Below are 24,764 nucleotides of genomic sequence, written 5' to 3'. Positions count from 1 at the left end.
GTGCAAATTGGTGTGAAAGTTATTCTGGATGAAGGCATCTGCTAAGAAAATAATAATGAGTTTAGAATAATGTATCAGAGACAATCACATTTGAATGTGCTGCATAGAATTGATTTATTTTACATTATGTGATTTTACAGACATTAACTGGGTAGAACATGTGGCAACAAATACACCTTTGCACTTGAGAAGGTGGTCTGATAGGGACAACAGTACAAGTTAAGCACACTGTTCTGTACAGCGACAGGCCAAATGTGCGTTGACTGTTTCCTTGAGGTCCACACTCTTCTCCCTGATACTGCCCAGACCCTCAGACATGTTCACATTGGATTCTGGAATTGGAAAAGAAACCAGAAATCAGACCAGCAATAATAAATACAAGTGTCAGTGCTCCCGCCCCCTAGCCCTTGTGCTTTTGTTTTTTTTTTCCCTTGTGTTTCTGCCCTGCCCTGCTCTCCGCCCTGTCTCCGCCTGATTACCTGCACACCTGCATCTCATCCCATCATCAGACTGTCCCTTTATATACCCTGTTTGTTGTGCAGTCGTTGCTAGTTTGTAGCAGTAGTTTCTCTCTGTTTCGTCCCCGCCGTTATCGTGTTTTGATGTTTTCCGATTTCGACCTGCCTGTTTTTGATCCGTTTTTTGCCTGCCGCTTTGTTTTGTTCGCTCGATCGTGCCTGCCCGTTGTCCGACCCTGCCTGTTCTGACTTTCCCGTTTCTGGATTTTCCCTTGGACTGCCTCTCTGGTTTTGACCCTGCCTGTGTACTGGTTTTTCGATTCTGCCGTGTGTTATCATTATTCTGCCCGGAAACCCTCGCTCTTTTGGGTCTGCGATTGAGTCCTAGCCTGTGCTCCCTGACATTAAGACAATGCTGAACAACTCTATAAGACTAAACTCTGATTAAATTGCTATCACTGAATCTGAATTGTTTCACCAAAAAGCATTTAGTAGCTATGAGCACCCTTTCTCCATATATGATTGGAACTCACCAATGGGGAGGCAGTGGAAGCCAACAGTGACAGGGGTGGTCCTCAGTGGGTGGCAGCCAGGCAGACAGCGAAGCACAGGGTCAACAGAATAGCATTTAGACCCCTGTCCATCCAAGATCATCTGCTTCTCAAGCTTCACTGACTCCAGCTTCATTCGGCACTCTGGATCAGAGAAAGGGAAATTTGTCAACAAGTCAAGCTTTCATGAGACCTGATTACTGATGTTGTGGAGATACTTACGGCTGTTGTCACGGCAGCTTTCTGCAGGAAGAACCCAGGAATGGGCAAAGCTGAGTGCACTCTTGGTCAGGCGTCCGTTGGGAGTGCGGAATTCCTGTCTTACTTCACCATCAGCCTTTCCACAGATTCCACAAGTCTGACCCTTCATCCAGTCAACAACTTGAACCTAAGTGGCAAGATTGTTCGAAGAATTAGCTATGCTAAATTTGAAAGATGCCTGTACAGAACATGTTTACAAATGGACTTATGGTCACCTTCCACATGTTCTTGTCAAAGTACACCTCATGTAGACCATGGCTGGCAGCATAGAGGGAAAGGCCATCGCCATTCTGTCTGATGAGGATTGATCCTGTAGGCACAAAAAGAAAAAAGAATGTATAATCTGTTATAACGAGATGGAAAAGAAAATGTACATTTCTGGAACATTGAATCTCCACCCATATATAAGATTTAAGATAGCAAGCATGAACCTGTAGGATGTTCATATGGAAGGCTTGGAACTTGCATGCCGTTGATCTTCATCAGCGCTCCGCTGTCACTGGGGTACAGATCAACATCACTGGAAGAGATCAGCAAGTGGGCATCTTAGAACATGGTGAAATACAATGCAGCTGTGTTGCTTCAGTCGAGAAACATGGAGGTGAGTATGAGCTTTACTAACAGGTCTGCGAGTTTCACAGTGATGTGGTTCTGTTCAGAGGCCTGATCTTTCTTCATCAGAACCATAAACTTCAGCTCTGGTGTGCAATCCTGAGCCAGAACTTGGTAGCAGGAAATGGGCATTTCATTCCTGTATCGTCTGTTGTTGAATGTAGTCATTGTGTCATTGGTCAGGCTGCATTTTGCTGCAAGAATGCAAAAGTTAATTTCAATTTAATAGTAATAGTAGTAGTAGTGTTCATAAGTTGAATAGTATTTATACTGATTAAATATCAAAAATCAAAATTAAAATGAGTATAAATTAATGCAGTTTAAGCAACTGAAGGTAAAAATCTTCTATCATTACTGCCAACCTGCATTGGCTTCAGCATACATATTGTGAATTCTCTCAGCAATATTCTGTTCCAGGTTTGCATGGGCAGTTGCTTCAGCTCCGAAAGGCAGGGCAATGGGGAGGTACATAGCCAGTTTATAAAGAGTCATCTACAGAAAACAAACAAACAGCAATTTGTCTCAAAGAACCCAGAATGGCATCCATGTAAAATCCTGCAAATATGTTAAACATGTACATTACCCTTGGTGTTTTCAAGATCAGATTAATGGTCCTCTCAGAGGTGGCAGCCACAGTCAATTTGATCTGTCTCCCTCTGTTATATGGTCTGCCCTCACTCAAACCAGCCATCAAAGCAGCACCAGGGATATAGGCAGAGAGCCTATATGGAGTGACAAGCGAAAAGAGGGCTCAATTAAGGCTCAAGATTTCCACAGTATATGTTGGAAAAGCACCAAATCTTGCAAAGTGGGGATAATTCTTTACATCTTTGAGTAGTGCTTAACAGCGCGAGGAATCTTGTGCCACTTCAGCTTCAGGCGGGCTGCAGGGCTTGCACCCAGAAGACCAGTCTCGGCCTTTATCACTGCTGCATACTCCTGGCATTCTGCTCCCCAGGCAACCTTGGCCTTAAGAGAGCAAAATCATGCATTAAAGATAGTGAGGTTAATGGGGGCATAGGGGTTCAGGATAAATCAGGCTAATGTCACAGAGGTACTACTGTGTCAGTATTCTCTGATTGAAGGCAATTTCTCTCACCATGGCTTTGTGTCTGCTCAGTAGGATACCATCAGCGCACATCTTCCAGTTTTCATTTTCGGCAAGAGTAGCCATGATGACTTGAACCCTGTTAGCAGCAGCATCCATATAGGCAGCAATTTGGTATCCCTGCATCTTTGCATCAGCCCTCACTGCACGGATAATGATCACAGCGGCAGGCTGCTCAGTATCTCCGAGGTATCTATTCTGTGGGAGCAGAAAAAGGGGCAGCACATTGAGGTTGATGATTCCTGACCAGTGTGCTGAGTCTGCAATGTATAAGGAGTACATGAGGAGTTACAGATAGCCTGTACCTTTTTGTAAATGGCCTCAAAGCTGGAAGCACTGCTCTTGCTGCTCACGCTGCTGCTCACACTGCTGCTGACCCTGCTGTTGACTCTGCCGCGGATGCCGCTGCGGGCGCTGCTACTGACGCTGCTGCTCACACTCTTGCTTCTGGAACTGGAGGACACCATGGCCTTGGAGACACCTCTAGAGATTGTGTGCTGCAAGCCAGAGGGAGACAGTCATCTCATATCATTAATATGGCTTATCCATATTCATAGCGTTCAAAAACCCAGAGTAGTGACATGTACACGTACTGAATTTTGTGTCCTAAAATTATTACCTGATGGATGTGGTGTTTGGTGAACTTGTAGTCGTAGATTTCAGCCTGTAAAAGAAAGTGACAGGTTAAGTTTGCAGTTTCCTTCAAGTAATTGACCAAATGGAATTAATTTGGATGTATCATCTGAGCAGTGAGTGATTCCCTCAAACCACAGCTGGGGGATGGACGCCTCACCCTAGACATGCGGCTGGAGATACGGCTGCTGACAGAGCTACTGACAGAGCTGCTGACACTCCAAGCTCTGGAACTGATCTTCTTTGAGGCCGACTTGCGCTTCCTGCTGCTACTGCTGCTGCTGCTGCTTCTCCTGATGATCTTGCTGCCACTGGCCACATGTTTGCTGTTTTTCTTGTGACGAGAAGCAGCTGAAGAGGAGGACGAGCTGGAGGAGCTGGAGGAACTCTTGCTGACGCTGGCTGTGGCAGAGCTACTTGAGCTGGAGGAAGAACTGGTACGGTTTCTCCTCTGCAGAGAGAAAAACATAAACATGAATCTTCGCTATGAATGTTCATCAATATTTTTAGATCTAACAACAATAGAAATGCCAGAGAAGGTTTATATTGTTTGTTGACATTACTTATTTATACATATATTAACTAGCATGTTCAGAATGAAAGACTATTGATTTAAGTTATGGATCACGTGATTTGTAAACCAAAATTACTCACTGCTCCAGTTTCCAGAATCTTCCTCAGTTTAAGCAGGACAGTCTTTCCCTCTGGAGCTTCCACAGCATCCTTCAGGCTGATTATTCTGATGATTTTTGATGCTGCCTTGGGTCCAAGCTGGATTTCAATCTCCACTTTTTCAATGGCTGCTTCAGCAGCTACTGCAAGAGAATTTGTTCCAGATAACTTCAATATGGCAAGGAAGGAAGCAGAAGCAATCATTCATTTAAATGACTATTACATGTTTGGTTCTGACTGGCGTATTATCTGTCTGAGTACACATCTTTACAACATACCTGGTTTCACAGCAACTGTGACTGCATGCTCTCCAACCAGTTTGTAAAGAGGACAGTTTCTGATGAACGCAGCGTTCATGGAGGCAACCTCAACGCACGCTTTCAATCCAAAGGTAGTGAATGTGGCACACAGTGCTTCGTGAACTTTAGCTGAAATAGCCACTTTGGGCCTGGCACTGGCAGTTATATCAGTGTAAATGATTTCTGATGATGCTGACTGAAAACCAGACAGAGAGAACAAGGTATGATTAGTTGTGCACAAGACCACATTTAATGTATGTTTCCTACAACTATTGCAGTGATTTTAACAATGCAAATATTTATCTTTGCCTTACCAATCCACTAGCAATAGAAACGGCTGCTTTAGATGTGAATTTCTCCTTGGACAGCTGGGCTGCAAGAGCTGCAGGCAATATTGCAACTCTTTTAGCTGCTGCAACATCTTCTACATTTCTTGCCACAGCAAAGGTTCCAATACTGTTGAAAAAATATGTTAAGTGTATTATCCATGATGCATTTTAAGACTGATGAAGTGTTCTAGCAGGAAATATATTGTTCAAGTAGTTAATTTTTAATTGCAGCAATAGGTTCCCACCCCAATGTAGGTCAGATTCTCTTGAAACCATTTAAGCATTATTTTCTGAAAAGTAGTTAAAGGCTGCATACCGCACAGCCGCAATGTGTTCCGGAGCCTGAGCAGGCAAGGCCTCAACCTTGAAGATGCCTTCAGCGATGTCGATTCTTGCAGCAAACTTCAGAGGGATGGTTGTGTGCACTTTGGCTTTGGCCATAACTGCAGCCTGAATGAAGGCAGTATTCACTCCCATCACTGCAAATGTGTGCATGGCAATGCTGCAGGAAGCAGAGAAACGGGTGATAAAATAACCCCGTGTAACCTGACCATTTTGCCATCTTAGCCAACAGTCCTTGACTCTACCTTGGTGCGATGTCAGCGTCTAGTTCAATGTTAGTGTTCAACAGCTGAGCGACATGGAAGGCTTCAGCAGGTGCAGGTGTCATGGTGGCTCTGACTGTCAATATAAATATAGATTAGAATGGAAGAACAGAAAACCCTCTCAGTTACAAGATATAGCAGGGAAACTTCTGTCTTTTTTTGTGAACTGCTTACCCTTAACTGCAGCAGCAGCAACAGCAGCAGTGTATAGACTCACTTCCATGGGGACACCAGCAGAAGTTGGGAAGATACGACGCACCTCTGCTGCCAGCAGGGGCTTAGCCCACTGGAATGCAGCTCCAGACTGCAGCGTGTTCAGTGCATGCTTCACCATTATATGATGTGCAGCGCTTCCGGTAGTAACCTGCATTCAATCACATCAAAGGAGCCTATTTCATCTCATTTGCAGTTGACAGTGTTTTCGTACAAAACCCGGAAATTACGTTTAGGTACGAAGGTAGAATAATATACACACATTACCACCTTTAACCGAAACATTATATTACATACCTGTATTGCCTGGTCAATGATGGCCTTGTCAATGTTTACAAAGGCAATTTCTTGACCGAACAGCTTGAAATACATTGAAGCCAATGGCTCATTTGCTGGTGCAGCCTTCCAGTCTGTGAGCTGTCAGGAAAAGCAGTGTACATTGAATTTGAAGAAGCTGAAATGATTGTTCAAGGACACCTTAAAATCTCTTGTATAGCTTTCCAGTTTACTCAAAAGTTAAAGATTTTTAGCCAATCATTTCCAAAATAATTTCTCTGCCACTTACAGCCTTCAAGACACGCTTCATCTTTGTGATCCTGTCAGCAGCAGCAACAGCAGGTGCTTTCAGAAGAGCCTCCTGGATTCCTTCAGTTCTAACACCAAGCTGGTACAGAGGGAGGATTTTATTTTATTTCAGCTTGAAAGAATTACTCACTCTATAAAACAGTGAAACAATGTTTCATAAATTTCATTCTCACCTCCAGAACATTAGCTGCTGCGCCAGCAATGTAGGCACGGAATTTGGCTACAACAGCCCTGGGCAAAAGGGTGGCAGCATCATTGACAAGGAAGGCACTGGCAGCAGCACCAGCCATCAGATGAGCTTTAAACAGAAAGCAAGAATTCTTAGTATAATTCACGGATAACCTCAAGCGAAAAGATGTAATGATGTCCTCGTGTCTGGTATAAACATTACACAGATTTTATATTATCCTTACTGTTGTAACTGTCAAGATGGATAGCTTTGCTGAAACGGTAGCTCAGTCTGTCTAATTTGGGGCTCAGGATCTTGACGGCAACATTGCAGGCAGCAGCACTGAACAGAGAGAAAGGAGAAATATTACTTTTTCATCAAATCTATGATGAGAAAGTAGTGGTGAGAGGCATGATTGAACATGTGCTCTTACACAGGAGCAAGGTCAGGGGCAGTACTCCTGGTCAGAGCCTTCATGTGGGAATAGGTGAAGCTGGCAACTTGCAGGCTGGCCTCCTTCGCTAGAGCGTCAGCAACTGCAGCCACCAAACCCATACTTGGCCTGGTCTCAAACAGCACAACACAGGCCACCATGCGCACCTCTGGATGCAAAGCTCTGTCCATGAACAGTTGTACAGCCACCTCCTGGACCTGGTACACAACAAGTGGACATTTGAAAGAAAAGCTTCATGTTAACTTCACGTACTGACACAGCTTATAAAAATGAGAGCAGATAATGATACGTTTTATATATGCCTTTAGACCGATTAATACTCGCCATTCTGCGTTCCAGTTTGGCAATGTTCCTGAGGGCCATCACAGCGTCAACATGAACTCTGACTGGGAGCGCAGCAGCTGCATGACCAAATCCAGGCAGGAGCTTCATGATTGTCTTGATACTGGCAGGATGACCAGCATTCCCCAGAACTTTCACTGCCAGGATGATCTCAGCCACATCAGCTTTAGCAATAGCTTCAGCAGCAATGTCATGAACGGGCTGAGGAAAGGAGATTGGGGAAGATGGTCAATCCCACTAGTAATTGTACTACAGTAGCTAATGGCAGAACCATACAAAATACCCATATACCTTCAGAACATCAGCTGGGCAGGTGGGGTGTGCAGCACAGAACTTGAAAACCATGGAGCCGTAACCAAGCATGGCAATTTCACGCAGAACACGGTTTTTCTCAATTTGAGGGCTGAATACCAGACTCTGGAAGAGGTAATAGACATTGTTTTTCAGAATTTTTCCAATCATAAATCAATCTGATCTTAAACACTGAGATGAATGGGACTACGCACAGCTGCAAGGTCAATGGTTTCCATGTCCGCCTTGACCATTTGCACAGCAGCTAGCAGTGCCTGAGCACTTTCAGCAGTGGTAAGTTCACCAGCCAGGAACATCTCCTTGATGAATCTCACAGCATGGACTGTTCCGATGGCAGGAACGGCATCCAAGATCCAGCGCCTGAAGAATGAAAGTTTCATGTGATCATTCACACATCCATTTCCTGTTACTACAAAGTTGTCAAAAAGAAAGCTTGCTTAGTTTTATAATGCCAAGGAAGTATATGGTAATGTTTCTCTAGAAAATTACCTGTGTGCTGGCTTCTCCTTGAATTGAGCCCAGATGCCTTCAATGTTCTCATATGTAGCTACACGGAGTAGCTGGACCAGCTCTACAAACTTCAGAGGAGCATCTTCATGGACCGCAGCCACATTGTATGTTACCAGATGATTCAGGATTTCAACAATCTACAAAGGTCAGAATGTGAAACAATGAATCATTACGAGCATTCCAAAAAAATCAAACTCTCTGTTTTTCTAAGCAGTAGGATAATATATTTCAACAGGTGAATGTATAAACACAGCCACTATACCTGAGTGTGTGCATTACTGATCCTTATGAGTTGAATGGGAGTCTGGAGTATCTCAGATGCAAACTCATAAGCCAAAGACCCACGAGCCAGGTAGTCTGCTTGAATGGGCCTAACGGCATCTGCTTGGAACTCAAGGAATGCAAGGATTTGTCTGTATACGAAAATGAAAGAAATAATAACTATTTGAAATAACAAAACAAGTAAATATTTTCTAAGTATCGGTGCTCATTTCTGATCAATTTTGCTAGTGCCTAGCTTTGCAGTTTTACCTTGCTTCCATTTGGGCAGCCCCAGCCATCTCATTGAAAGGCGTGAACTGATGAAGCTCCTTAACAGTGGCCTCTTTAATTACAGCTCCACTTGCAGTTCGCTCCATCACATAGTTGTAGGCTGCAGCTCCCCTCATGTTCTTTCCTCTCTGTGTAGAGAAAGCAGTGTGGTGAGCTTTCATGAGTTGCATGGAACTTTGTCAGAGTTCTCTACAGTTCATATTAGCCTTACCTGTTGACAGCGGGCACATGTCTCCATGTATGCCATACCAATATCCTTCATTATTCTCTCCTCGCAGTTGTTCAGATCTTTGGACTTGGTGATATAAATGAGCTCTGCCTTTGCATCCTCACTGATCACATAGTCTGTCTTGCAGACTCCTTGAGCTCCAGCCTGGTAAACAGAGGGCATGGAATGAGTGACCAGTCAGGAACATTTCTATTGAGTTCAACTTTGCTCCTTGAGCTTGAGTTCTCACCTCTTGCAACTCATACACGTTCTGGGTCTGTTTGATGTTGAGCTGAAGTATGTTCAGGATACCTCTGTGGACATTCAGAACAGTTGCAGAGACATCAGCGGGGGCAAACACCTTCCCCACGACACCATTAGTGTACTCAAATTTGATGGGAATTAGCAGCTGAGCAGCGAGGGCCTCAGTTAGCTTTGCAGCTGGTACAAATGGATCCTTGGGCCAGATGCCACTGTACTCAAAGATCTGAGGGTCCATGAGCTGGGAAGACAATATTTTAATTAGGTAAGAATTCTGTTGTCATGGACACTGCATTTGATCAAATCAAAATTTGTCATTAAAAAGACAATAGGTATTTTGAAAATTTGATGCAGACATACACTTTCATGGTTGTTTATACTAAATGAAAGATAAGTGTTTCCATATATACAGTATAAATGTATTCCCAGCTTTTCATTACAACTGTCATAGCATGTACACTTCTAATAAGTCTTACCTTCAGCAGGTAGTTGTTCTGGGCAACTGCACTGATTAGAACCTTGCTGGTAACTTTCACTCCAGCCCTGGCCAGGCCCGCCTCAGGCAGACCACCCATGATCACTGCTTCATACTTGTACACATAGTTCTTACTGGTGGCAAATTCTGGTGCTGTAACAACAGTCATCGCTTTCTAATGAAGAATGGTCTTGCTTTAAAATGTCTTTTGAAAAAAATTTAAATTAAATTACAACTGACATTATATATTAATAGATTTTAAATAATTTTGATACTCACCAAGCTTAATCTGGTGACCCGCTGCAACACAAAAAAAAAACATATCTTTATAATGGATATTAACATACAACCATATGTTTTCCCTCATAATAATTATGTCTTGGATTTTTAGAAAAATGTTTTAGCGAAGTAGTTAATATCACAGAACATTAGACTGACCATGAAAACATAAAAACATTTTTTTTCTGCATAATTATTCTCTCTTGAATTTTTTTAATGTTCAAGCAAGGTATTATTTATGTCTGAATGTTAGACTCAGTAGACTGATACATAAAAAGATATCAGTACATTTTTTTCAGACAAGTAGAAGCATGGGAAATCATGAATTATCCTCCAATATACTTACCCACAAGGGCCAGAGTCAAGGCAAAAACAACTGCTCTCATGGCCGTTGGGACGTGAGGAACACTGGAGACCCTCAGTCTTTTTAAAGCAGAATTTTTGCTGACCACACATATGTGACAAATTTATTATTAACCAACTAGCCTGATTTCACTTGATTGTCAGATTGCCCACTGTTAAGAGATCATTTGTCTACTATTTGTCTCACAATTGCAGCACTAAATCTAAGTAACTGCACAAAAGTGTATGCTGATGGTGGTCATAGCCATACTAGGGTAGGGTGACCTGACCTGTTTTTTACCCCGCCATTTGATGTCAAGCTCAATGTCCAAGGTGCAAAAATGATTTGTCACTGGTATTTCTGTGTTAGCAATTTTTGAACATGCAAGGTCCACTTTGGAGAGAAACTTTAATGGATCAAAAAACAGTGCAGCCAATTTTCAGTGGCTATTCAGAATCTACATCTACACTTGACGTATGTAGACAATATGATGATTAAACTGGAAAAGAAATAAAATTATTCATGTGAAAGTATTTGTATTCATTTAAATTATTTTTTATTAATTATAATTTATTATTGTGTGGTCAGTGTTTTAGATAAGTAACATTTATGACTGTTTATTGTAAAACACATTTGCAGATCAATCACTGCATTTTCCAATATTCCAGTGTTCTTTACGTAATAGAAGAGTGTTGGTCTATTAACTCAATTGTGTGTAACCACATTTATTTTGGAAAAAAATGGCATTTTAATCATTTAGTTTAATCTCAGAAAATTATTTCAGAAATCTATATTTTGTTTTTATTTTTGTTTTGAGTGAGCTCTCATTTTCCCTTTTTAGGTTTGAGAAAATAAGATTTATAATTGTTATACTTTGCATGTCATGTTATATTGATATAACACTGCTGGCAAACTGATAACAAATGTCAAAAATGTGAAGGAGCACATGCAGTTTAGTATTAAATTCATTATTAAAATAGGAACATTTGTTTTCCTGTTGTTATGTTCTTGGACTCACAATGCTGGACTATGTACAATATATACCACATTAGTTGTAGCTAAATCTGCAGCTGTGTTGTGATACTGTAATCACTGTTCTATAATTTAAGGAGCCAAAATGAAATAAAAATTAATCTTAAATATTATTGTGTTTTAAATTGTGTTTTAAAATTTTTAAAGTGGCATGCTGACATATAAGTGTGTGCTTAAAATTGAAACATTTCATTCAAGCTCATTCTTAAACATAATCTTCTAAAGCATATGTGACTCGGGACACACACACCCAACGTGACTTCTCTCTGTATCTTTCTGTTTTGACTACACAGAACCACTCAGAGCAGGTTCTGGTTCGCAGGTGTCCTTGTGGTAGGGCGCAGTGACCCAAAGACTACAGGAGCAAGCAGCTAACTATCATCCCCCTTGTGGTAGAGGCCTCTTGCTTATTTCAGCATTGTACACAATAATAGTATACAACAGGGTGAGCAGCAGATTCCCATGAACAACATTCACACTCACAATTTTCTTCCACACTTACACACACAAAAACATCAGCTCTGCTAGTTGTGGTGGGACCAGAGGTGAGACACAGGGTTCTGCAATAAAATGACAGACCAAACACAATGCAATATGAAAAGGACTGTAGGATTTTTATTGTGACAGGTATGCACTGCCCACAGCAACAGCACAAGATAACAAAAAAAAGTAAAAAAAAAAAAAAAAAGAAAGGAAAAAGAAACCACTCCTTCCACACTTTTCCCACAAGAGTACTTCACACCCATTGAGAGATGGGGAGCCTTAAATAAGCCAGGGAAGAGTTCATTGGCAACAGGTGTGAGGCTGCAGGGTGGGTGGGTGATGTGGCCTGGAACCGCTCTGCAGGCACAAAGGCCCTTTTTATCTGTGCATTATTTTTCGCCATTGAGTTTAGCATGAATAATATGGCACACTGTTAGAGATAAGAGATAAGAATCAACTGTGTACAGTGATAAAGTGCACTGGGACAGAATCATTCCTGTGTTATGTATTTAAAATCCCCACTTGTAAGACTCAAACAATCTTATAATAAATTTGGTCTCCATCACTTCATGAAATATAGTACTCAATGGAGGTCAAAAATGTATAATTAAAGAAACAAGTTGTTAGAATTTGAAAACACTCTATCTTTCATCTCTGATAACTTCCCAAAGCACATTACATGTAGCATATTTTGAAAAAAAAAAACTTCTGAAGTTTAACTACAGGCATATATGCCAGTCAACATGGCAGGAGTAAGAAAGATGGTTTGTATGATTAAAGATGCTGCCTTCTCGGGTCTTTTGAATGTTTTAAGTCCAGTCTGAGATTCTGTGAAGAACTATGAATGCGTCAAATCATGAATGAAAACCAGCAAGGCACCACAGTGCCAATTATTATGGAAACATTCAAATACTGAACACATCAAATGTGTTTTGTTCTTTATCTAAAGAATTTAGTAAGGAATGCTTCTCAATAAAGAGAAAATTGTTGTTGAAAGGAATCAACTGCTTACAAGAATCAAGAGTGATCAAGAATCAAGATTTATAAGAGTGCACTGTATAAGGCCATTTTTATTTAGTACACACAACAAATCTACAAATATTTATGTACTCATTGATATGACCATGGGTAATCATTTACTGCAACATTTTCTCAAGCTGTTTTTTTGTTTATACAGCTATTAAATAACTGCAGATTTACCATACTTTCATGTGATGGAGGGGTGCAACTCTGTTTAGTTGCTATGAATATGCATGGTTTAATTCCCCCAAATGCCTTCAGTTTGGTTAATATTGATGATTGTGTGATATTCATGATCAGATATAAATAGCATATTTTGATGAGACTGGTAAAGGCTGTCCTGTGATATGTAAAACATTTGTATTCTGACATTTTCATTTCTAATTTATGCATTCTACTCGAAGAGTATACATGATGGCACTAAATGAGCTTAATTTGACACAAATTAATGGCACAATCCATTGCAAAAAAACCCTACAGAAACATTATGTAACTTAGTTTGAATGTAATAAAGACATTTTCTGGTGTTAAACAGAATGAAATATTTATTGCAAATCCAAAATGATGATTAAGTTCACAAACATAAAAAGTTATATATCACATTGCATTCATTACATTAGTTTTATTTTACATTCATTGCATTAAAGTTTTATATCAGAAGCAATTGGACCAATTTTATTTTCCCTGTGGATCTCTAACAAATATTTGTATCAGCGTAGCTTCTTAGGTGATGGGGTAGGACCATGCTGCCATGCCTATACTGTGGGAGGCTCAGTCAGTACAATGACGTGCCGGGCAGGAGCACGCAGTGTGCATCACAACAGGATCCACCAAGTGTACTCTCTTCCCCACCAGGCTGGCATATTTATCCATCTTAACAGGGTTCTCTGTGGACCACAAGGAAATACACAGAGACTGACATTCGGTTGTACTGGGGAAGGAAATGGGCAGCACAGTTTGTGATAATGAAGTATGAGACCTATCTAAGGCCATCTTTTGATGCTTTATACTCACAGAAGCAGTTGATTAGGATTGATGAAACCCTACTGTGTTCTAAGCATGAGTTAAGTGAAAGTAAGTAAAACCTAATGTGATTCTAAAGGTGCATGTCTGCAGGTCCAGCACTATGGGGGTGCTTAGGGGTGCATTGCACCTGCAGACAGACCTCAGTGCACCCCCAGTTGTCTCCTTACATCCCAATGTCTACACTTTATTTCCTCCTGGCATCAAGCTTGCATGTCTGTCATTATGCCATGTCATTTCTTATGCCATGTATCAGATTGTGATCTTGTATGAGAAAATTAGCTTAGAAATGAGATCAAACAGCCTTGTGCGTGTGAAAACGCACAAGTTTTTGGACTGTGTCGATGGTGAAAGAACTGAGATGTGTGTGTGTGTGTGGGGGGGGGGGTGGGCAACCTTCCTACCTTCAGGGAGGCAGTGGAAACTGACATTGAGGAGGGCTGTGCGGGTGGGGGCACACCCAGGGGCACAGCTCAGCACTGGCTCAATGGAATAACAGCGGGACAGCTCTCCCATAATGGAGACAGTCCTATTGAGGCCCACATGGTCCTGCTGGAGCTTACAGCCTGAGAGCACACAGTTTGCACACATACAGTATCTATCACTGCACAAGTGAAAGAAAGAATGCACACATACAGCAGCTATGTGTGTCCAAAAGGCAATAACATGCCCTAGTGGAAAATCTGAAATTGGAAAATAGTGAAATGTATTTCAATTTCACTATTTAAGAATTTTGTCATTAACAAGCAGAAGCATAAAATCATATCCATTCAACGTAAAAAGACTCGTGTACACTTTAACTGTACCACTGTAGATGTTACTCTGTACCTTCTCTGCAGCTGTTATGCCTCAACATCCAGGAGTGGGCAAACGTGGCAGCGCTGCTAGCCACATTAGCATCTGGCATGCGGAACTCCAGTTTTGTTTCTCCATCATTGCGGCCACACAGCCCACACATCTTTCCCCTCATGATGCTGCTAATCCTCACCTCCGTCCTCTTCCCATCGAAATAGACTACATCCAATCCATACCGCTCTGCATGCAGCACCAAACCTTGGTTCTCTGCTTTGATCACCACCTCATCTGTTAGTTAGATAAAATACTGCTAAGGGTAATGCGATTAGGACAGATACTGGTGAACCCCATGACCATTAGCCAGGTTTTACTCACCTTGAGTGTTAATGAAGGGAAGGTTCGATGACAAGATCTCATGTCTGTTATATATCAGTGTTAGCTTACCACTGACTGAGGGTAATATTTCAATCTCACTGATCACAAAAAAAGGAAATTAAGGCAATAAGTAATGTATGTACGACAGATAATTCAAAGAGCATTGACTGAGATAATTGAATGTAATTCATTATTCAGAATACATCAATACTTTTCATTGATGTGGGCCTTCACCACTTGCAGATGGTCTGACATAGAGAGCTGTTTAATGAGGATTATGAAGCGGGGTCCGTAGAAACAATCCTGGGCAAGAACATGGAAACAGCCGTGGGGCATATCATACAGGTACTGCACCCCATCAAAGGTCATGAATCTCCCTCCTTCTGCAATACAGTTTGCTGTGAAAAAAAGGAATGACATAGGTTAGGATAACCTTGGAAGAGTAAATATTTAATGAGTGTAGAAGGGAATATAATCCTGTTTTTTAAAAACAAGGGCACATAACTGCATATTTGTTAAACATCTACCTACAGCATTGTGTTTCCCAGTGAAAAACAGGTATAGCACTTACATTTGGATAACTCGGTAAGCTTGGTTAAGGTCTTACTGAGACTGGGTGTGAGACCAGAAGGGCTTTGCATGTCACCAGTGGGCATTGCAATAGGAACTGGAACAGCCAATGTGTAGATTGTCATCTGGAAATAGATTAACAAGTTAACAAGAACCATTTTATGTCAAAATGTATCAGACAGTCTTAGAGGAAATTTAACCTACCTCAGGTGTCTTTAGGATAATATCTACTGTCCTTGGTGAAGATGCAGCCAGTAATAAGACTAATTCTTTTGATGGGTTTCTGTGCCACTTCTGAGAAAATCCTAACATTTTTGCTGCCCCAGGTAAATATGCTGCCAGGCTGCCAAAAAGTATGGTAGAGCTGATAACACTGTTAACATTCATAAGGATTCATAAGTTATTAGTTTTTTCTTCATGTATTTTTGTGATTTGTCTGGGCACAGGATTTTATTTGGTATAATAATTTTTGGTGCAGGTAGTGCAATTTTGTATTCATTACCTTTCAATTTGTCCTTTATTTACTTACTTCTGACATGTTGGTACCGGAGGACATGTGCACATTATACAAGAATTAATAACAAATAAATAACAAGAATAAAAAATAAAAACTTACATTTGTCCTGCATGTTTAATAATTGGAGGGATCTTTCCCCATTTGGCTTTGATTTCTAGGGCAGCATTTGTTGCTAATCGACCAGTCATTGCCTCCATGGTAACTTTGTATTCCTGGCACTCTTTTCCCCATTGCATCACCATCTGTCGAGAGGCACCATGGGAGCAAGAGATGTTGCCCTACTCCACACTAAAAATGGTGATCAGGAAGTCATCTTTTTGTCTTCAAAAAACTTTTATGAGTCCTGAGTATATTCCCAATGTTTTCGGTCTATGGATGTAAAACATTTTTTCCAAAGGCTAGTAAAGTTTTACGTATGTGTAATTATTAAAAATTGATAACCATTTGAGGACATCAGTATGAGGGTTCAAAGAACAAGGTCAACAGGGTTTGCATCAAGCTGCCCATAGGTCTGTTGGTGAGGTGTCTTACCAGTGCCTTGTACTCGCTCTGCAGGTCAGCATTTACACAAAGATGTCCCTTCTCCGTGTTTCCCATTTCCATGGCCAGGAGCTGTACTTGGGGCTTGGATATAGTGGTATCTACATAAACAGCCAGCTCATAGCCTTGCAGACTTCCATCAATTCTCTTGGCATGGGATACAATGGCAAACAAAGGTGGGAATGTATCCCTAAGATTCTGGAAATCACAAAGCGATGTGACTAAATTAAAATTTCACAATCTCCAGTAAGTAAAGCTACATAATACATAATCATGTTTATTGACCCTACAATTATTGTAATGTTTTCTGGCTGTGGAACTGTATACATATGAATGTATATTCTCGCATCTTTGAAGCACAAGGTATCACTGATTGGATACAAGTTTCACATACCATTTGCTTGAGGGATGACTTGCTGCTCTCAGAGTTAGACAGGCTTGTGGAACTTGAAGAAGAGAAAGAGGTCCTCAACTGTCTTGCATTGTTCTTCAACTGCTGAGAAAAAAAAGAAAAGGATAAAAAAGAAAAAATCATGAAGAAATATAACATGAAGAAATATAATGAAGTGACAAACAACGGTCACTCTCTATGGTGCTGAAGACAAAAATAAAAAAGTATGAATCAGACATTGTCTTCCTAACAGTATCTGTACAGTAATGGTAATGTGCATTGATTTTCATTTTACAAAATACATTGTCAGAATTGCTTTTTCCTAGTCTTCTTACTCATTACTTACTTAGAACCTGAAACTGCAGTTTGATCCTTGAATAAGAAAAACAGCTGTACTGACTATGAAGTATACTATGGAGTTCCTTTTGATTTTGGCTGTAATTTTTTCATTAATGATTTTACATTGATTACACTGAAGATTCTATCTGGGCATTCCTCTATCCTCTTCTTACTTTCTGTGAGGAAACAGGATAGCCCTCATTGTCGATCTTGTTCATAGTGACTGATTATTCCTTTCTCTGCCTTTTAAATCTACCATATTCTGGCATCTGAATTCATTGTTTAAGTGCAAGAATTGCCTGGAAACTGTCCCCATGCTCACCTAATAAATCAATTAATGGCTTATTGTAATACTTGATATAACTAGCCCTAAATGAGCACGTCTTACAGGCAGGAGTCTCATCAGTCATGTTCATTATTGCAATGTTCACTGTAAAGTCTGGTTGTTTTCACTGTACCTTGTCAGTGGTCAGTATTCTCCTTAATTTTGATAAGACCCTGTCCGTCAACTGGGTTGGCACTGGGTTCTCAAAAACGGTTGTCATTTGAATGATTTTTGCTGCAGACTTAGGCCCAGTCTGGATCTCTATCTCTACTCTTTCTATGGCAGCAGCAGAATTTGGAGCTAGGAGGTGACAGTCAACATTCAGAGCAATGGGACAGCACAGAACAATACTGCTGTGGCATTCTCTCATGGAAAGGATAAGTATAGGGTAGATCTATAGTAATGTTTGCTTACTACTGACAGTATTAAATGAATTTGATAAAATTTTTAAATACTTCAAAAGCATGAAATGATATATAAATACAAAACAGTTTGTTTGCTGATCTGTTCCTGTTTGGGGTTATTCTTTTTTACCTGGTTTCAGAGAGATGGTTAATAAGTTATATCCAATGATTTCATATAGAGGCATGTCACGGAGAATAGCATTATTAACTGACTGGGTCTCAAAACACACTTTGAATCCAAAATTTGGAGCTTCAGCACACATGTCTTCCTGATCAACTAGGACATGGGGCTTCTTCTCCTCCGTTGGCATCTCTGTTTTTGTGGACATGATTTCATCGGACAGCTAAGCCGAGAACCAGACAGAGAGAGAGACAAATATATATTTAAAGGTTTGACCAGGAATGACAGTATTCTTACAATTTCATCGAGCATGAACCAATATTAGCTGTTACTATGCAAAAAGAATAGTGTAAGCAGCATTGATGAGCCCTTTGGCAGGCAAAGAGTTTTACTTATAAAGAGAGACTTCTTACTATCACACTTGCAGCTGAGTCTTTTTCTTCAGATGGCAGGGACTCTGGTTTGAAATGGGACTTCAAAATGTTCTTTGGAGCTTCTGGCTGCAACTGGATCTTCTTGTCTGCTTGCCGGTCTTCAATATTTCTTGTGATTGCAAAGGCCTCAGTTCTTAAAAACAAAATATATATGTTTTTTCCCCTGTAATCCCAAAACCTTTATTTTTCTAATGTGACACAGAATTTTGCAAAACTAATACTGATCAGCCCTGCAATGACTCCAGTGTAAAATGATTAATGAAAAAATTATAATCAAAATCAAAAAAGAACTCCAAGTTCAGAGTATACCTCATAGTCAGTAGGTCTGTTTTTCGTATGCAAGGATCAAACTGCACTTTCAGGTTCTTCTCTTTTATATCAGCTTTAGTGGTGAACTTGACTGGGACAATGGCATGTACCATTAGATGCAGCTCCTTTCCTGCTTGAATGAACTCTGTGTTGATCCCCATCGTAGCAATGGTGCTCACAGCCATACTTGAGAATGCCAAATAAATTATCGATGAAAAAACATTTCAACCCCTTCAGAAAATATAAGAAGATATGTTTCCCACTATTTGACAGTATTTAAATTCACAGTCAGTCATGTTCCACAAGTGAATGTTAAACATGCATTTCAAGTACCCCATGGAGCCATCAGTTGAAAGGTGGACATCAGAGCTGAGCAACTGTGCCAGACTGGACTCACCCGTTGGGGTTGGCATAATCTTAGTTTGAGCTATGGAGGGAGACATAATTCTGTGACATATAGCTCAGTTATACAGGCATCTGAAACTGAAGGTCTACTTTTCTCCATCATGGAGGTGTTACATTTTTTTTTCCTGTGACCCGTGAATTTTACCTGTCACCGAAGCACTGATGACAGCAGTGGAAAACAGACTAATTTCCACTGGCAGGCCAATGCAGGTGGGGATGATGGCTCTCAGTTGTGCTGCTAGGAAGCGATTGGAGAACTGCAGTGTCTTCCCTTCCTGCAGCATTGCCACTACCTTCCAGATGATGCTGTAGTTAGAAACCGGCCCTCTAACAACCTAGACAGAGACAGACAAAATCAAATATAATACAACTCTGTCCATTTATGTACCTTGCGCACACCTAAAACTGTATGGCAGGAATTAGTAACATTGTTCTTATGTTCACTCAGTATATCCACACCTTACCTGGAATATGTCTTCAATTAATTTCTTATCCATACAGGCAAAGAAAATCTCTTGTCCAAACAACTTGATGTACACAGACGCCAGTGGTTTTCCAGAAGGTAAATATTTCCATCTGTTCAACTGCTCAAACAAAACATAAAACAAATCAGAATTCTTCTAATGCAATCCAACCAAAACCGTTTCAAAATGTGCTAATGTGTTTCTGCAACATAGTATCTTGTTGCAAATCTAGACTGCAAATAGCGCAATTCACTATTGTAATACTTATTTGACCAAAAATGTTTTTTTTTTTATATATATATATAAAAGTAATATTTGGGGAATCAAAGCAATCTCACCAACTGCAAAATTCTTTGGATGTTCCCTGATGTGGATATTGTGTGTGATTCACCACTGTTCTTCATAAGTACATCTTCGATTCCTTCTGCGCGAATGCCAAACTGGACAAAAATATGAACAAAACTGCATGAACATGAGGAACAAGATTAGAATGAAAAATAAAATCATCATCACCAAGAAAAGATACATAACCTGTATAACATTATTACTATTGGTGTGTCATTCTTAAGAGATAATACACTCTGTTGACTGAGTGCGCTTATGCTCTGAATAATAGTAGCTTGGTCTGGAGTCCTTCCAAATTTATATGACAAATTTATAAGATTGTAAACAAGCCTTAATTGGAGCATTGTGTACCTCCAGTGGCTCTGCAGTTTTGCCCAGAATATAAGTCTGAACTTTGAAGATAGAAAACCTTGGGATGATGCTGGCTGAACTCTTCATAAGGTGGATATTAACTGCAGCTCCTAACATGTCATTGTTGATGGGGGGAAAGCACAGACATAATATATACAGTACTTCACAAAGCAAATCCTGAGACTGAAATGTTTGTATGCACTTCTTGTAACTTTGCCAAGATAGAAACATTTTCTCTAAAAAAAAGAAAACCCACAAGGTGTCAGCTTTTATGTGTGACTCCACATTCAAACACTAACAAGAGAATATTCTGAAATGATCATCTTGTTTATATATAGACATGTAGATATATAACCAAATCACCTTTATACAGGTTCACATAAATAGACTTGCTGTATCTGTAGCTTAACTGATCAAGCTTGAGGCTGAGAAGTTTTACAGCAGCATCACATGCAGCAGATCTGTAGAAAGATTAAAAAAACAGCACTATCATCTGCCACATCTAATGTCTTTTCACAAGGCTGAATTTAGATTTATAAAGTCACAATAAGGGAAAGTACAATATCTGCATTGTCTTACAGCTTTTCATGCCCAGGTGTTGTGCTCCTGGACAGACTCTTCATGAGGGAATAGACAAAGCTGGTCACGTGCAGACTGGTCTCATGTGTTAAGGCTTCAGCTACTGTAGTCAGCAAAGCTAAGGGTGGCTTGGCTTCCAGCAGAACCACTGATGCCAGCATTCTAACCTCAGGCTGCTGACTCTGGTCCATGAAAATACCCAACGTGATTTCTTGCACCTGCAAGACATAGCATCAGCATTTATTTTCACCATGAAAAGTGGAATCACTCTAGCATTTATTTTATATTGGCATGTTTCTCTCTTATGTTGTTATAACAGAGCTATTTCTGCCAAGGTTTTTACATGTGTTGGGTCCTGCTGAGCAATTTTCCTCAGGGCCATTATTGCATCCACTTGGACTTTAGCCAGGAACTCTGGAGCAATAGAGGAATGCCCAGATAGAATCTTCATGATGGTCTTGATACTGGCCGGGTTGCCTGCGTTACCGATGGCTTTCAATGCCAGGATTGTGTCCTCCTCTTGCGCAGTATCTAATGCAACTGCAGCAAAATCATGGAGGGGCTGTCATCCAGAAAAAAAGCAAGTATCCAAACAATTATACATGCGTGCTCAGAATGAACAGCTAAAACTGCATATTAGACCATATGAATGCAAAATAAGCACCAAGAAATGGAACCACATCATCCCTCAGAAATATCTTTTTTTGTACTGGAAAAGACTTTATTTTGGCTGAAAATAATGAATTTGATTAGTTCAGAATAATACCTTTAAAATGATATCTGGGCAGTCCTTGTTCACCACACAGAATCTATTTGCCATTGAGCCATAGGCTAATAAAGCCAGATTGTAGACAGTGGGTGAGTTTATGTTGTTCTTTGCAGATAAGAGCTCCTGTAGGTAAGATTCAGGGATGGCCGTGAATCAGAAGTGCACCAAAGATTTTGTTAGTTTATCTGGTCTTAAATTAGTTAAACAGCTTGAAAAGGTACAGATGATCATAAGCACGCTCACAGCTGCTATCTTCAGGGTATCCAGGTCAGCTTGGACAAGGTGCATGGCAGTGACAAGGACCTGGCCAGCCTCTGTCACGGTCAGTTGAGCCTTTATGATCATTTCAGCAATAAATCTGAAAGATACTGAGTTCCCAACGGCTGGTAACGCATCCAGGAGCCAACTCCTTGGTGTGAAAAACATCAAACAATACTTTTCGGGGACATAAAAAGCTATTTTTTAAATATTTTTTATAATTATCTTTACTATTGGTTTGCATTTGTCAATGTTGAATGCCATCACATAATGGTATAATCCATTCCTTACCTGTATTGTGGGGATTTTGCATACTGCTTCCATACTCCATTAATGTTCTCATAGGTACAAGTCTGCAACAGTTGGACTAACTTAAGGAACTCATTTGGTGCATCCTTGTGGACTCTCTCAACATTTTTCAGTACCAGTTGCTGCAGAGCATTTATTACCTTTAAAAGTAGAACACCATAATTCCCAATTATTCCACAATGATCACACACACACGCATTATTTTTAAATACATTTTAGGCTCACCCACCTCAGCCTCTACATTCTCTATTCTGAGAAAAAATGTAGGGGCTTGATGAAATTCTGAAGCAAACTGATATTGAATGGTTCCCCGTTTCTGAAACTCCAGGTCTGGAAAACTTCCATGCGCTTCCTTCACTTCTGCGAGGATGAGTTTCTGACTATTTGAAAAAAATTACTAAGAACATAAAAATACAAAATATGACACATAGAAAATATTCCTATGGAGATGGAGAAATGTTCATGGTGCAGAGCTGTACCTGGCCTCACTGAGAGATGCTTCACCTTCATCATTTAATGGTGAAAACTGATATACACCTTTGGAGGTCACCTCAGCAATCAGTAGACCAGGACTGTTTTTAAGGGGTTTCAAGACATACATGTAGGCTGCAGTGCCCAAACTGGTCTTTGCAACCTTGAATTAGAGGAGACAGACTTTGGTGTTATTTTTATTGTCAACACACAATGTTGTAACCAGTATTTATGATGATTTATACTTTGTCTGAATTAGGCTATCAAACATCCTATAGCTTCAAGTTAATATCCTTACACCTCAAAATGACACCCACCTCATTATGCATGGTGGGCTTCTGAATGTAAGCCATGCCAGTAAACTTCTGTACTTTCTCATCACAATTGGTCAGGTCCTTTGATTTTGTGATGATGATTTGGTCACTTCCACTTTCCTGCTGGAGGACATAGCTGGTATGGCAGGTTCCTGCAATGTCAGGCTAAAGCAACGGAATACATAGAAGAATATGTAGGGGTATTTTAATAAGAGCAATCCCCTTGCCTCTCTGTTATCTCTCTGTCATTAATGGAAGCAGGCCTTGTATATATTCATGCATGATTCTTATAAAAATGTGAAACACTGTACAGTGATTGTGCTTCAGCTCTGACCTCCTGCAGCTGGTAGACAGTCTGAGTGGTTTTCACCGTCACCTGGAGCATGCTCAGAATGCCCCTGTGGATGTTGACCACAGTATTAGACAGACCAGCAGGTGTGAAGATCTGACCCACATGCCCACCATTATACTCAAACTTAACTGGCTGAACGAGCTGCTGTTTCAGGGCTTGGACTAGCTTTGCCATGGAAATAAATGGAGCATTAGGCCAAACACCATTGTACTCCTGGATGAGAGGATTCACCATCTGAAATGAATACAGGAAGTGTTTTTGAAATTAGGGTACATCTGATTCATGTTTTTTTTCTTGTAAAGTTATAAATAACTGATTTTGATAATTCAACAGTATTTTGAAATAAACTGTGAATGTATTCTAAGAAAGAACTACAAGAACTAAATATTGTGAGTTAGATCTGACCTGCAGCACGTAGGTGTTTTGAGCAATCTCAGTGATGGCCACATCTGAGATGATTTTCATACCCGCTCTCACCAAGTCATTCTCAGATACACCATTCATCAATGAGCCTTCATATTTGTACTGGTAGGTTTTCTTGCCAGGGAATATAGGCTCTGAACAAAATATTAAAATGACATGTGTCCGTTTGTTCTATTTAATAAGAATAAAAGTTATTTTATATAATACTGTGCATGGACTCATTCTGATATATAATATAAGTGGATTTGCAAAAAAAGGTGCTTACCATATTTTATCTGCTGGCATCCTAAAAAAAATCAGGTATAAATATTTATTAAAAGCCCACTACTTAAAGTTTCAGTAAAGATTGTTCATAGCTTTGAAAGGCACACTTACCCACCACAGCCAGAGTCACTGCAAGTATGATTCCTCTCATTGTGAATGCTGAAAATTCTGAAAGAGTTCAATACTTATGCCTATGACACAAGGGGATGTCTCTTGTTGGGCGAGAGATTCCTTATCTCAACTCAGATGCATTTAGGCAAATTGTTTCTGCCAAGTAAAATCTGCACTAAACTGCTGACATTTTAATGACTGTGTAACCTATTAAACACAGACAATTACCATCTGCACATCACATGCTAGAATATAGTGACAGTTTATTGTTATCATTTAGTATTATTTATTTATTGTTTATTGGCATATTTATTCAATTTTTTGCTGTTATGGCTCTAGGGTTTAGGTTACTGTGACCTTACTGTGACAAAAAAGAATTGACTTTGAACTTTGGGGTTTAAAATGTTACTTGCAACAAACAATTTGTGAGTCAAAATAGG

At 40.2% G+C, this 24,764-nt stretch overlaps 2 protein-coding genes across 2 annotated transcripts; both read right to left on the bottom strand.

Annotated features, from left to right (window-relative positions):
• Nucleotides 1-219: 219 nt before the first annotated feature.
• LOC118772616 (vitellogenin-like) lies at nt 220-10,274 on the bottom strand. Its single transcript, XM_036521115.1, has 35 exons — nt 10,235-10,274; nt 9,889-9,909; nt 9,611-9,762; nt 9,124-9,375; nt 8,877-9,038; nt 8,645-8,793; nt 8,376-8,526; nt 8,093-8,250; nt 7,798-7,963; nt 7,583-7,708; nt 7,274-7,492; nt 6,929-7,146; nt 6,740-6,837; nt 6,500-6,624; nt 6,307-6,405; nt 6,039-6,158; nt 5,703-5,892; nt 5,511-5,604; nt 5,240-5,425; nt 4,909-5,050; nt 4,574-4,790; nt 4,252-4,435; nt 3,784-4,069; nt 3,610-3,654; nt 3,296-3,487; nt 2,982-3,188; nt 2,709-2,851; nt 2,466-2,604; nt 2,245-2,374; nt 1,893-2,076; nt 1,702-1,790; nt 1,486-1,580; nt 1,232-1,397; nt 992-1,153; nt 220-332 (listed from the first exon to the last, which is right to left on the bottom strand). The coding sequence occupies exons 1-35, from the start codon at nt 10,272-10,274 to the stop codon at nt 220-222; spliced, it is 5,220 nt and encodes a 1,739-aa protein (XP_036377008.1).
• A 3,263-nt stretch (nt 10,275-13,537) lies between these two features.
• On the bottom strand, nt 13,538-24,364 carry LOC118771569 (vitellogenin-like). Its single transcript, XM_036519579.1, has 28 exons — nt 24,325-24,364; nt 24,215-24,235; nt 23,932-24,083; nt 23,509-23,760; nt 23,178-23,339; nt 22,869-23,023; nt 22,619-22,769; nt 22,372-22,529; nt 22,066-22,231; nt 21,820-21,945; nt 21,397-21,615; nt 21,054-21,271; nt 20,830-20,935; nt 20,475-20,591; nt 20,117-20,218; nt 19,460-19,649; nt 19,243-19,336; nt 18,910-19,095; nt 18,580-18,733; nt 18,276-18,389; nt 16,981-17,082; nt 16,578-16,784; nt 15,531-15,654; nt 15,171-15,357; nt 14,960-15,057; nt 14,618-14,872; nt 14,194-14,355; nt 13,538-13,653 (listed from the first exon to the last, which is right to left on the bottom strand). Exons 1-28 carry the CDS (start codon nt 24,362-24,364, stop codon nt 13,538-13,540), a joined length of 4,134 nt encoding a protein of 1,377 aa, XP_036375472.1.
• Nucleotides 24,365-24,764: the final 400 nt, after the last annotated feature.

Source organism: Megalops cyprinoides, chromosome 2 (genome assembly GCF_013368585.1).
Source record: "Megalops cyprinoides isolate fMegCyp1 chromosome 2, fMegCyp1.pri, whole genome shotgun sequence".
NCBI classification, from domain to species: Eukaryota; Metazoa; Chordata; class Actinopteri; order Elopiformes; family Megalopidae; genus Megalops; species Megalops cyprinoides.
This window is presented reverse-complemented; position numbering and strand designations above follow the sequence as displayed.